Raw genomic sequence first — 14,519 nt, 5'->3', positions numbered from 1 at the left:
CATGTTGTTGACTTGAATCTCCTTGATTTTGAGATTCAGTTCCATTCCCCCTCTCATGATCAAGAGGAGTTGTTCTCACAGCTTCACCATGCTGGTTGGAAGACTCTCTTCTTCCAGAACTCGGATCCAGGGATACTCCTATCCCTAACCTTTCCAACATCACTCTCAGTGTTGTTGCCCTATCAGATGGAGCTTGAGACAAATCCTTCAAATTCTCCCACTCCTTTTCTTCATAATACCCTTTTGTTTCAACAAACTTCACTTCTCTAGACACCATCACTCTCTTTTCATCAGGATCATAACACTTATAACCCTTTTGTGTGTTGGAGTATCCAATGAACATAGCCTTTGTACTCTTGGCTTCCAACTTGTTCCTTGACATCTTGTGTATTTGCATGGTTTTAATCTTCATCCTAGTCTTTATATTAGTCATTTGCATATGTTTAGTGTGCATTTAGGTTGCATTGCATCACTTTTGTCCTTTTCAGGTATTGGAGACTTTCATTGGTGATTTTGGAGACATTTGAAGTGTTTTGGGGACAAAAGAGTGATGTTTGAAGCACAAATCGTGTCCCAACTGAAGGGCCGTAGCGACATCAGCATAGCGACCTCGTCAAGTCGCTAAGACGCAACCCGAGCCATCGTAACGACCACCGTAGCGACTTACCAAGTCGCTATGGTAGGAGAAGCCATAATCCAAGAAATGACTAAGTGTCTGTAGCGACTTCTGCGTAGCGACATGATCACGTCGCTAGGAGGCCACCCGAGAGAGCGTAGCGACCACCGTAGCGACTTGCAAGGTCGCTACAGATCCTGAAGTGTTGAAGAGTTAATAGCGACCAGAGCGTAGCGACTTGCATGGTCGCTACGGGCGAAAAAGACTGCTTCTTTATGGGTTAACCTAGGTTTGTTGGGTTGACCCAACTCGTTTTTTTAGACTCCTATAAATTCTCTTTAGACATAATTATGTATCTTATCTCATTTTCTCTCAAGACTTTGCCTCATCTTGTAAAAGCTTGAACCTTTTAATCATTTTAAAGAAGTTCTTCATCTTATATCTTGTTTCTCCTTCTCATAAACATGATTAGCCTTGAATTTCATATGGATTCAAGGTTTCTCATGGAGATTAGAGAGTAGACACACTTTGAATTCATGGGCTAGGGTGATTAGGGTGATTAAGTGAAGATCTAGGGTGTTTAGTGTTAGATCTATTGTTTCCTTGCTTGTCTACTATCCTTAATGCTAGATTAAAGTTGGCCTCTTTGATCTAGAGCTCTAGACATTTCCCACCCACAAGGTGTTTGATGAAATGTCTGAACCAAGTAGAGCTTGCTCTAAACTTACCTTACACAAAGACCATTGTGTTAAGGGAGTTTAGATAGTTAATAGACTCATCCTTAATGATTGCTTAGATCTTTTAGGCTCAAAGACCTTTGGTGTCTAGTTGATTAAAGTAAATGAACATTCTTCTTGACCATAGAGCTTGTTTATCTTAGTGTTCTAGACTTAAGGAAGTGTTTGATTGTTAGCTTGCCACTCTAGCTTGGATCTTAGTCACTCAAAGTCAAGTTCCTAGTCCCATGGATTCTACCTTAGCATTTGGTTGAAAGTTTAGTTCTTGCACTAGTTTCTTGATAGGATTTGAGATCACCTTGTTCATACTAGTAGGTTCTTAGCTTGTTACTCATCATCCATCTTCTTGTTTGCTTAGATTAGGAAAGTTTGTGTATTCTTGGTGCTATAGATCACTAGTTCTCTGTGGTTCGACAACCTTTATATACTATCATTTGACTTGGAAGCATTGAAAACTTCCAATATCAAATTGGAATTGGCGCCGTTGCCGGGGAACTAGTAGATTTATCATTAGGATTTCAATCTTTCTTGAGACTAAGCTTTATTTTCTTGCTTTGTTTTGCTTTTGTACAGTTACTAACCTTTTTTTCTAGCTTTTGTTATTTGTAGAGATGGCTTCAAGCTACCATGAGGAGCCACAAGAAGAGGAAAACACATTTGAATATCACATTGAAGATGACTTTGATGCAAGTATACTCACACCAGCACAACTTGTGATGTTATATGAGCTTCAGAAGGAGTACCCAGGTTCAGCAAAGACATCCCTAGCACGAAGGATCCGGTTGGAGCTTATTAAGGATCGAGCAGAGCTTGAAGGAAGGGAGGTTACAAAGTATGAGTTTAATGTTGCCTATGACCTTAAAGAGGTAATGGATTGGGCTCCACCACTCCAGCTGGAAGATATAGAAATTTCTATTTTAGAACTTCAATTTGAGAAAATATGCTTGCCTTGTGGTGAAAACATTGCCCATGATCATGATTCTCTTGTGCTCATCAATGAATGTCTTGATCTGATATGTGAAACTAGGAAGCTAGATGAGTTGAGAATAGAAAAGCTTACTAGAGATCATATTGAAGTTTGTTTTGACAAGAGCTACCTATGTGCTTCATTTGATCTCGAATCTGAGTTTTTGATTCTTAGTGAACCTAGACCTTTTCTTGCACTTGCTGATATAGGGGATGAACTTGATGTGGATAAGCTCTTGCTTGAGATAGAAAACTCCCTTGTCAAAAATAATCATGAGAATGTGAACATTGTGTTTTATTCAGTTGATGGAGATAGAGTTGACTACTTTGTTAAGACCTCGTTTGAACCTGTTGTTGACTTTGTCTTTCCACCAAATGCATTTGATTCTCATGACTATTTGAACATCAAAGAGCATCTCATATTTCATGATTCATCTATAGTGAAGCTCTTTGATGAAAAATCTGTCTATTATCTATGGACAGTAGTGTGCTCCTTTGCGCACTTGGTTTCTTGTTCTTGTAGGAGAAGGACCAAAGGTGCATTGGCTCAGCCTTTTGATACCTATGATTAGCATGCACACAAAGTCAAGCTAGAGACTTAAAACAAGCTCACTTGGGGGGAAGTCCCATGTTTATCTATTGTATATATTTCTTTATCTTTCTTTCTTTTTAAGTAAGTATGGTTGAGGTTTTCAGGTTGGGTCTATCTCTAGATAAGAGAAGTCTTCATTTCCACTTCAGCCTCTCTCCCTCTCTCCTGGTGAAACAAACATGAGGCCAAGGGTCCTCTACCACCCAATTCAGCCTATAACTCCAAGTAAGTGTCACTCTACCCTTGTAAATAATTAGTTATCATGTTTATTTCTTTCTCTTAGATCTCTTCTTTGAGCTTACTCTCACACAAGGGACTGTGTGAAGTAAGTTTGGGGGAGAGTCTACTATCTCACATTGTTTTCTGTTTTGTTTACTTGTCATGAGTCTCATGCATTGCATTGTACATACTTATTTGCATTGAAAAAAAAAAAAATTGAAAAATTACATGCATTAGATTCAAATCATGTTTCATTTGCATCTTTAGAATTGATTCTTGAAGCATATAGGTTGCATTCATGCATTGGGAGCTAGCCTTGTAAAGAGCTCATGCTAAGTACTCAATTTGATACCCTTTGTAATCATGACAAGTAGCTTGAACACTCTTTTGAAAACTTGTAGACTTCGAGCCTTGAAACTCCTCTTGAAACTCATTGATTGTTGAAACTTCTCATCATTGAAGCCAACTCCAAGCTTACTTGAACTGAATGAACTTAATGCTTCTTGCTTATGGTCTTTTGTGTACTAAGTCGTGGCTATACACACTTGAGTTGTCTCACCTATTTTGCCAATCTTTTTGACAAACTCAAGTGGTAGTCCATTCCCTAAAACCCTTCCCTCCTTTCAAGCCATCATTGATTGTTGAGTGAGGTCTTTTTGGAAAGCTTTACATGTGCATAATGTTGAGAGTATTGGGATCGACAATGCTTGGTCTCTATTATTTGCTAGCTTTAAGACTTATGTTGTCTAGCTTCTAGGATGGGATGAGAGTGTTGTAAAGTTTGATCTTGGGAGTGTGAAAAGTGGTGAAAGAAAGGGTAGACTCTAAGAACTCAAAAGAGATTAAGGCACTAGGGATAAGTAAAAGAAAGTTCTAGCTCAAGTTTGTAAAGAAAGTCTTGGCCCCCAAATAAAAAGAGAAAAGAAAAAAAAAAAAAAGAAAAAAAAATAAAGAAAGGGGGCTAGCAAATGTTAGTATGAGCTAATAGGTACTTAAAAGTGTGAAAATCCCTAGTAGACATCAAAAGAAAGAAAGAGTTCTAAGTGAAAAAAAAAAAAATGTTCTTGAGTGTTTTGGGAAATCTTTGGGTGAGTGAAGAGAATGGGGTTTGGCATTGGGAATAAGGTTGTAATTTTGATGTTTGGGAAAAGGGTAGGACAATGGAGATTGAGCATTGTATGCATGAGTTGATCCTTTTCTTAGATATATTATGTGCAATGTCAAGGCTACTCTGTTGTTGAGAGCAAGCCACCTTGAAAGATAATTGTAAGCCTCTTGTTTCACTTTGCACTAAAGCCTTTTCACACCAAACCAAATGATTTAGACCATTTGACCATTTGCAAGAATTCACTTATGATTGTGCTTAATAAATGTGAGAGTTGGTTGATTTTTTGTTTGTGGATTCATGATGATGAGTGTAGAGATCAAGGAGGTAGGATAGGCCTTGAGAAGTTAGAGTTGGAAAATGTTTTTGCTCTTCCTATTTGGTATGATTATACAAGGATATCATGTTGATGGCTAAGAAGAGTTTCTTTTGGTGATGAATTCCCACTTTCAAACTTCTTCTCCTTTTTGATTTTGAAAGTTTACTTGTGGACAAGTAAAGGTCTAGTGTGGGGGAGTTGACATCTTGTGTATTTGCATGGTTTTAATCTTCATCCTAGTCTTTATATTAGTCATTTGCATATGTTTAGTGTGCATTTAGGTTGCATTGCATCACTTTTTGTCCTTTTCAGGTATTGGAGACTTTCATTGGTGATTTTGGAGACATTTGAAGTGTTTTGGGGACAAAAGAGTGATGTTTGAAGCACAAATCGTGTCCCAACTGAAGGGCCGTAGCGACATCAGCATAGCGACCTCGTCAAGTCGCTAAGACGCAACCCGAGCCATCGTAACGACCACCGTAGCGACTTACCAAGTCGCTATGGTAGGAGAAGCCATAATCCAAGAAATGACTAAGTGTCTGTAGCGACTTCTGCGTAGCGACATGATCACGTCGCTAGGAGGCCACCCGAGAGAGCGTAGCGACCACCGTAGCGACTTGCAAGGTCGCTACAGATCCTGAAGTGTTGAAGAGTTAATAGCGACCAGAGCGTAGCGACCTGCATGGTCGCTACGGGCGAAAAAGACTGCTTCTTTATGGGTTAACCTAGGTTTGTTGGGTTGACCCAACTCGTTTTTTTTAGACTCCTATAAATTCTCTTTAGACATAATTATGTATCTTATCTCATTTTCTCTCAAGACTTTGTTTCATCTTGTAAAAGCTTGAACCTTTTAATCATTTTAAGGAAGTTCTTCATCTTAAATCTTGTTTTCCTTCTCATAAACATGATTAGCCTTGAATCTCACATAGATTTAAGGTTTCTCATGGAGATTAGAGAGTAGACACACATTGAATTCATGGGCTAGGGTGATTAGGGTGATTAAGTGAAGATCTAGGGTGTTTAGTGTTAGATCTATTGTTTCCTTGCTTGTCTACTATCCTTAATGCTAGATTAAAGTTGGCCTCTTTGATCTAGAGCTCTAGACATTTCCCACCCACAAGGTGTTTGATGAAATGTCTGAACTAAGTAGAGTTTGCTCTAAACTTGCCTTACACAAAGACCATTGTGTTAAGGGAGTTTAGATAGTTAATAGACTCATCCCTAATGATTGCTTAGATCTTTTAGGCTCAAAGACCTTTGGTGTCTAGTTGATTAAAGCAAATGAACATTCTTCTTGACCATAGAGCTTGTTTATTTGAGTGTTCTAGACTTAAGGAAGTGTTTGATTGTTAGCTTGCCACTCTAGCTTGGATCTTAGTCACCCAAAGTCAAGTTCCTAGTCTCATGGATTCTACCTTAGCATTTGATTGAAAGTTTAGTTCTTGCACTTATTTCTTGATAGGATTTGAGATCACCTTTGTTTATATTCTAGGATCTTAGCTTGTTACCATCATCCATCTTCATATTTGCTTAGATTAAGATAGTTTGTGTATTCTTGGTGCTATAGATCACTAGTTCTCTGTGGTTCGACAACCTTTATATACTATCATTTGACTTGGAAGCCTTGAAAACTTCCAATATCAAAAAAAAAAATTGAAAAATTACATGCATTAGATTCAAATCATGTTTCATTTGCATCTTTAGAATTGATTCTTGAAGCATATAGGTTGCATTCATGCATTGGGAGCTAGCCTTGTAAAGAGCTCATGCTAAGTACTCAATTTGATACCCTTTGTAATCATGACAAGTAGCTTGAACACTCTTTTGAAAACTTGTAGACTTCGAGCCTTGAAACTCCTCTTGAAACTCATTGATTGTTGAAACTTCTCATCATTGAAGCCAACTCCAAGCTTACTTGAACTGAATGAACTTAATGCTTCTTGCTTATGGTCTTTTGTGTACTAAGTCGTGGCTATACACACTTGAGTTGTCTCACCTATTTTGCCAATCTTTTTGACAAACTCAAGTGGTAGTCCATTCCCTAAAACCCTTCCCTCCTTTCAAGCCATCATTGATTGTTGAGTGAGGTCTTTTTGGAAAGCTTTACATGTGCATAATGTTGAGAGTATTGGGATCGACAATGCTTGGTCTCTATTATTTGCTAGCTTTAAGACTTATGTTGTCTAGCTTCTAGGATGGGATGAGAGTGTTGTAAAGTTTGATCTTGGGAGTGTGAAAAGTGGTGAAAGAAAGGGTAGACTCTAAGAACTCAAAAGAGATTAAGGCACTAGGGATAAGTAAAAGAAAGTTCTAGCTCAGTTTGTAAAGAAAGTCTTGGCCCCCAAATAAAAAGAGAAAAGAAAAGAAAAAAAAAAAAAGAAAAAAAATAAAGAAAGGGGGCTAGCAAATGTTAGTATGAGCTAATAGGTACTTAAAAGTGTGAAAATCCTAGTAGACATCAAAAAGAAAGAAAGAGTTCTAAGTGAAAAAAAAAATGTTCTTGAGTGTTTTGGGAAATCTTTGGGTGAGTGAAGAGAATGGGGTTTGGCATTGGGAATAAGGTTGTAATTTTGATGTTTGGGAAAAGGGTAGGACAATGGAGATTGAGCATTGTATGCATGAGTTGATCCTTTTCTTAGATATATTATGTGCAATGTCAAGGCTACTCTGTTGTTGAGAGCAAGCCACCTTGAAAGATAATTGTAAGCCTCTTGTTTCACTTTGCACTAAAGCCTTTTCACACCAAACCAAATGATTTAGACCATTTGACCATTTGCAAGAATTCACTTATGATTGTGCTTAATAAATGTGAGAGTTGGTTGATTTGTTGTTTGTGGATTCATGATGATGAGTGTAGAGATCAAGGAGGTAGGATAGGCCTTGAGAAGTTAGAGTTGGAAAATGTTTTTGCTCTTCCTATTTGGTATGATTATACAAGGATATCATGTTGATGGCTAAGAAGAGTTTCTTTGGTGATGAATTCCCACTTTCAAACTTCTTCTCCTTTTTGATTTTGAAAGTTTACTTGTGGACAAGTAAAGGTCTAGTGTGGGGGAGTTGACATCTTGTGTATTTGCATGGTTTTAATCTTCATCCTAGTCTTTATATTAGTCATTTGCATATGTTTAGTGTGCATTTAGGTTGCATTGCATCACTTTTGTCCTTTTCAGGTATTGGAGACTTTCATTGGTGATTTTGGAGACATTTGAAGTGTTTTGGGGACAAAAGAGTGATGTTTGAAGCACAAATCGTGTCCCAACTGAAGGGCCGTAGCGACATCAGCATAGCGACCTCGTCAAGTCGCTAAGACGCAACCCGAGCCATCGTAACGACCACCGTAGCGACTTACCAAGTCGCTATGGTAGGAGAAGCCATAATCCAAGAAATGACTAAGTGTCTGTAGCGACTTCTGCGTAGCGACATGATCACGTCGCTAGGAGGCCACCCGAGAGAGCGTAGCGACCACCGTAGCGACTTGCAAGGTCGCTACAGATCCTGAAGTGTTGAAGAGTTAATAGCGACCAGAGCGTAGCGACTTGCATGGTCGCTACGGGCGAAAAAGACTGCTTCTTTATGGGTTAACCTAGGTTTGTTGGGTTGACCCAACTCGTTTTTTTAGACTCCTATAAATTCTCTTTAGACATAATTATGTATCTTATCTCATTTTCTCTCAAGACTTTGCCTCATCTTGTAAAAGCTTGAACCTTTTAATCATTTTAAAGAAGTTCTTCATCTTATATCTTGTTTCTCCTTCTCATAAACATGATTAGCCTTGAATTTCATATGGATTTCAAGGTTTCTCATGGAGATTAGAGAGTAGACACACTTTGAATTCATGGGCTAGGGTGATTAGGGTGATTAAGTGAAGATCTAGGGTGTTTAGTGTTAGATCTATTGTTTCCTTGCTTGTCTACTATCCTTAATGCTAGATTAAAGTTGGCCTCTTTGATCTAGAGCTCTAGACATTTCCCACCCACAAGGTGTTTGATGAAATGTCTGAACCAAGTAGAGCTTGCTCTAAACTTACCTTACACAAAGACCATTGTGTTAAGGGAGTTTAGATATTGGAAGCCTTGAAAACTTCCAATATCAAATTGGTAGTCCATTCCCTAGTAGACATCAAAAGAAAGACCATTGTGTTAAGGGAGTTTAGATAGTTAATAGACTCATCCCTAATGATTGCTTAGATCTTTTAGGCTCAAAGACCTTTGGTGTCTAGTTGATTAAAGCAAATGAACATTCTTCTTGACCATAGAGCTTGTTTATTTGAGTGTTCTAGACTTAAGGAAGTGTTTGATTGTTAGCTTGCCACTCTAGCTTGGATCTTAGTCACCCAAAGTCAAGTTCCTAGTCTCATGGATTCTACCTTAGCATTTGATTGAAAGTTTAGTTCTTGCACTTATTTCTTGATAGGATTTGAGATCACCTTTGTTTATATTCTAGGATCTTAGCTTGTTACCATCATCCATCTTCATATTTGCTTAGATTAAGATAGTTTGTGTATTCTTGGTGCTATAGATCACTAGTTCTCTGTGGTTCGACAACCTTTATATACTATCATTTGACTTGGAAGCCTTGAAAACTTCCAATATCAAATTGGAATTGGCGCCGTTGCCGGGGAACTAGTAGATTTGTCATTAGGATTTCAAACTTTCTTGAGACTAAGCTTTATTTTCTTGCTTTGTTTTGCTTTTGTATAGTTACTAACCTTTAGTTCTAGTTTTTGTTCATGCAGTTATGGCTTCAAGCTACCATGGGGAGCCACAAGAAGAGGAAGACACATTTGAATATCACATTCAAGATGACTTTGATGCAAGTATACTCACACCAGCACAACTTGTGATGTTATATGAGCTTCAGAAGGAGTACCCGGGGTCGGCAAAGACATCCCTAGCACGAAGGATCCGGTTGGAGCTTATTAAGGATCGAGCAGAGCTTGAAGGAAGGGAGGTTACAAAGTATGAGTTTAATGTTGCCTATGACCTTAAAGAGGTAATGGATTGGGCTCCACCACTCCAGATGGAAGGTATAGAATTTTCCATTTTAGAACTTCAATTTGAGAAAATATGCTTGCCTTGTGGTGAAAGCATTGCCCATGATCATGATTCTCTTGTGCTCATCAATGAATGTCTTGATATGATATGTGAAACTAGGAAGCTAGATGAGTTGAGAATAGAAAAGCTTGCTAGAGATCATATTGAAGTTTGTTTTGACAAGGGCTATCTATGTGCTTCATTTGATCTCGAATCTGAGTTTTTGATTCTTAATGAACCTAGACCTCTTCTTTCTCTTGCTGATATAGGGGATGAACTTGATGTGGATAAGCTCTTGCTTGAGATAGAAAACTCCCTTGTCAAAAATAATCATGAGAATGTGAACATTGTGTTTTATTCAGTTGATGGAGATAGAGTTGACTACTTTGTTAAGACCTCGTTTGAACCTGTTGTTGACTTTGTCTTTCCACCAAATGCATTTGATTCTCATGACTATTTGAACATCAAAGAGCATCTCATATTTCATGATTCATCTATAGTGAAGCTCTTTGATGAAAAATCTGTCTATTATCTATGGACAGTAGTGTGCTCCTTTGCGCACTTGGTTTCTTGTTCTTGTAGGAGAAGGACCAAAGGTGCATTGGCTCAGCCTTTTGATACCTATGATTAGCATGCACACAAAGTCAAGCTAGAGACTTAAAACAAGCTCACTTGGGAGGAAGTCCCATGTTTATCTATTGTATATATTTCTTTATCTTTCTTTCTTTTTAAGTAAGTATGGTTGAGGTTTTCAGGTTGGGTCTATCTCTAGATAAGAGAAGTCTTCATTTCCACTTCAGCCTCTCTCCCTCTCTCCTGGTGAAACAAACATGAGGCCAAGGGTCCTCTACCACCCAATTCAGCCTATAACTCCAAGTAAGTGTCACTCTACCCTTGTAAATAATTAGTTATCATGTTTATTTCTTTCTCTTAGATCTCTTCTTTGAGCTTACTCTCACACAAGGGACTGTATGAAGTAAGTTTGGGGGAGAGTCTACTATCTCACATTGTTTTCTGTTTTGTTTACTTGTCATGAGTCTCATGCATTGCATTGTACATACTTATTTGCATTGAAAAAAAAAAAAATTGAAAAATTACATGCATTAGATTCAAATCATGTTTCATTTGCATCTTTAGAATTGATTCTTGAAGCATATAGGTTGCATTCATGCATTGGGAGCTAGCCTTGTAAAGAGCTCATGCTAAGTACTCAATTTGATACCCTTTGTAATCATGACAAGTAGCTTGAACACTCTTTTGAAAACTTGTAGACTTCGAGCCTTGAAACTCCTCTTGAAACTCATTGATTGTTGAAACTTCTCATCATTGAAGCCAACTCCAAGCTTACTTGAACTGAATGAACTTAATGCTTCTTGCTTATGGTCTTTTGTGTACTAAGTCGTGGCTATACACACTTGAGTTGTCTCACCTATTTTGCCAATCTTTTTGACAAACTCAAGTGGTAGTCCATTCCCTAAAACCCTTCCCTCCTTTCAAGCCATCATTGATTGTTGAGTGAGGTCTTTTTGGAAAGCTTTACATGTGCATAATGTTGAGAGTATTGGGATCGACAATGCTTGGTCTCTATTATTTGCTAGCTTTAAGACTTATGTTGTCTAGCTTCTAGGATGGGATGAGAGTGTTGTAAAGTTTGATCTTGGGAGTGTGAAAAGTGGTGAAAGAAAGGGTAGACTCTAAGAACTCAAAAGAGATTAAGGCACTAGGGATAAGTAAAAGAAAGTTCTAGCTCAAGTTTGTAAAGAAAGTCTTGGCCCCCAAATAAAAAGAGAAAAGAAAAGAAAAAAAAAAAAAAAAAAAATAAAGAAAGGGGGCTAGCAAATGTTAGTATGAGCTAATAGGTACTTAAAAGTGTGAAAATCCCTAGTAGACATCAAAAGAAAGAAAGAGTTCTAAGTGAAAAAAAAAATGTTCTTGAGTGTTTTGGGAAATCTTTGGGTGAGTGAAGAGAATGGGGTTTGGCATTGGGAATAAGGTTGTAATTTTGATGTTTGGGAAAAGGGTAGGACAATGGAGATTGAGCATTGTATGCATGAGTTGATCCTTTTCTTAGATATATTATGTGCAATGTCAAGGCTACTCTGTTGTTGAGAGCAAGCCACCTTGAAAGATAATTGTAAGCCTCTTGTTTCACTTTGCACTAAAGCCTTTTCACACCAAACCAAATGATTTAGACCATTTGACCATTTGCAAGAATTCACTTATGATTGTGCTTAATAAATGTGAGAGTTGGTTGATTTGTTGTTTGTGGATTCATGATGATGAGTGTAGAGATCAAGGAGGTAGGATAGGCCTTGAGAAGTTAGAGTTGGAAAATGTTTTTGCTCTTCCTATTTGGTATGATTATACAAGGATATCATGTTGATGGCTAAGAAGAGTTTCTTTTGGTGATGAATTCCCACTTTCAAACTTCTTCTCCTTTTTGATTTTGAAAGTTTACTTGTGGACAAGTAAAGGTCTAGTGTGGGGGAGTTGACATCTTGTGTATTTGCATGGTTTTAATCTTCATCCTAGTCTTTATATTAGTCATTTGCATATGTTTAGTGTGCATTTAGGTTGCATTGCATCACTTTTGTCCTTTTCAGGTATTGGAGACTTTCATTGGTGATTTTGGAGACATTTGAAGTGTTTTGGGGACAAAAGAGTGATGTTTGAAGCACAAATCGTGTCCCAACTGAAGGGCCGTAGCGACATCAGCATAGCGACCTCGTCAAGTCGCTAAGACGCAACCCGAGCCATCGTAACGACCACCGTAGCGACTTACCAAGTCGCTATGGTAGGAGAAGCCATAATCCAAGAAATGACTAAGTGTCTGTAGCGACTTCTGCGTAGCGACATGATCACGTCGCTAGGAGGCCACCCGAGAGAGCGTAGCGACCACCGTAGCGACTTGCAAGGTCGCTACAGATCCTGAAGTGTTGAAGAGTTAATAGCGACCAGAGCGTAGCGACTTGCATGGTCGCTACGGGCGAAAAAGACTGCTTCTTTATGGGTTAACCTAGGTTTGTTGGGTTGACCCAACTCGTTTTTTTAGACTCCTATAAATTCTCTTTAGACATAATTATGTATCTTATCTCATTTTCTCTCAAGACTTTGCCTCATCTTGTAAAAGCTTGAACCTTTTAATCATTTTAAAGAAGTTCTTCATCTTATATCTTGTTTCTCCTTCTCATAAACATGATTAGCCTTGAATTTCATATGGATTCAAGGTTTCTCATGGAGATTAGAGAGTAGACACACTTTGAATTCATGGGCTAGGGTGATTAGGGTGATTAAGTGAAGATCTAGGGTGTTTAGTGTTAGATCTATTGTTTCCTTGCTTGTCTACTATCCTTAATGCTAGATTAAAGTTGGCCTCTTTGATCTAGAGCTCTAGACATTTCCCACCCACAAGGTGTTTGATGAAATGTCTGAACCAAGTAGAGCTTGCTCTAAACTTACCTTACACAAAGACCATTGTGTTAAGGGAGTTTAGATAGTTAATAGACTCATCCTTAATGATTGCTTAGATCTTTTAGGCTCAAAGACCTTTGGTGTCTAGTTGATTAAAGTAAATGAACATTCTTCTTGACCATAGAGCTTGTTTATCTTAGTGTTCTAGACTTAAGGAAGTGTTTGATTGTTAGCTTGCCACTCTAGCTTGGATCTTAGTCACTCAAAGTCAAGTTCCTAGTCCCATGGATTCTACCTTAGCATTTGGTTGAAAGTTTAGTTCTTGCACTAGTTTCTTGATAGGATTTGAGATCACCTTGTTCATACTAGTAGGTTCTTAGCTTGTTACTCATCATCCATCTTCTTGTTTGCTTAGATTAGGAAAGTTTGTGTATTCTTGGTGCTATAGATCACTAGTTCTCTGTGGTTCGACAACCTTTATATACTATCATTTGACTTGGAAGCCTTGAAAACTTCCAATATCATTCCTCAGTTCTCCTGGAGTCATCACATAGCACACACATCCAAATACCCTTAGATGATCAATGAAAGGCTTCTTCTTATTCAACACCTCAAATGGAGACACATCCTTCAGAATCCTTGTTGGGACCCGGTTGATAAGATAGCAAGCAGTTTGCACAGCATCTCCCCAAAATTTCTTTGGGACATTTGCATGAAACATCATTGACCTTGCAACCTCCATTAAGTGCCTATTCTTCCTCTCAGCTACACCATTCTGCTGTGGTGTATAAGGACAACTAGTCTGGTGCACAATCCCATGCTTGGCTAGATGGCTCTTGAATGCATTGCTGATGTATTCACCTCCATTATCTGACCTCAATATCTTCACCGAGGCATTGTATTGATTGGATACATATGCCTGGAAGTTCATAAACGCCTCCAACACCCTGTCCTTAGATGGAAGCAATGTCAGCCAAGTATACTTTGACTTCTCATCAATGAAAGTCACAAAGTACTTCTGGCTATCTCTAGACATGCATGGAGCAGTCCACACATCCGAGTGAACTAGATCAAAGCAATGCTCATAGGTTGTCTCTGAAGTTGGGAACACTGTCCTACAATGCTTCCCTAGAATGCATGCTTCACACTCCAAGTGGTTGAATGACATTTTAGGCATTACCAATCCAATAGCACGAGCGTGTGGATGTCCTAGCCTTGCATGCCAAATCATGTTGTCCACTTTCTCAGCAGCACTGCTCAAACACATAGGATTAGGAAACTCCTTGGTCACAAGTAGATGGTATAGCTGATTCTTGCTATCACCTCTACCAATGACTCTTCCAGTCTTTAAGTCTTGAAACTCCACTTCTTCTGGCCTGAATACTACTTGACAACCTAGATCAACCGTTGCTCTCTTCACTGATAGCAAGTTTGATTCAAACCGAGGCATGTAGAATGCATTAGTCTCCTTGTCAAACAGTTTGAGCTTCCCCACTCCTTCTATGGGGATCATGTCCCCAT

General features: G+C 38.5%; 1 protein-coding gene across 1 annotated transcript; it reads left to right on the top strand.

Moving 5' to 3' along the window:
- Positions 1-9,167: 9,167 nt before the first annotated feature.
- On the top strand, positions 9,168-11,153 carry LOC130502911 (uncharacterized). Its single transcript, XM_056997663.1, has 2 exons — positions 9,168-9,580; positions 10,343-11,153. Exons 1-2 carry the CDS (start codon positions 9,292-9,294, stop codon positions 10,357-10,359), a joined length of 306 nt encoding a protein of 101 aa, XP_056853643.1. The 5' UTR covers positions 9,168-9,291; the 3' UTR covers positions 10,360-11,153.
- Positions 11,154-14,519: the final 3,366 nt, after the last annotated feature.

This window comes from Raphanus sativus, unplaced genomic scaffold, assembly GCF_000801105.2.
Source record: "Raphanus sativus cultivar WK10039 unplaced genomic scaffold, ASM80110v3 Scaffold0744, whole genome shotgun sequence".
Lineage (NCBI taxonomy): Eukaryota > Viridiplantae > Streptophyta > Magnoliopsida > Brassicales > Brassicaceae > Raphanus > Raphanus sativus.
This window is presented reverse-complemented; position numbering and strand designations above follow the sequence as displayed.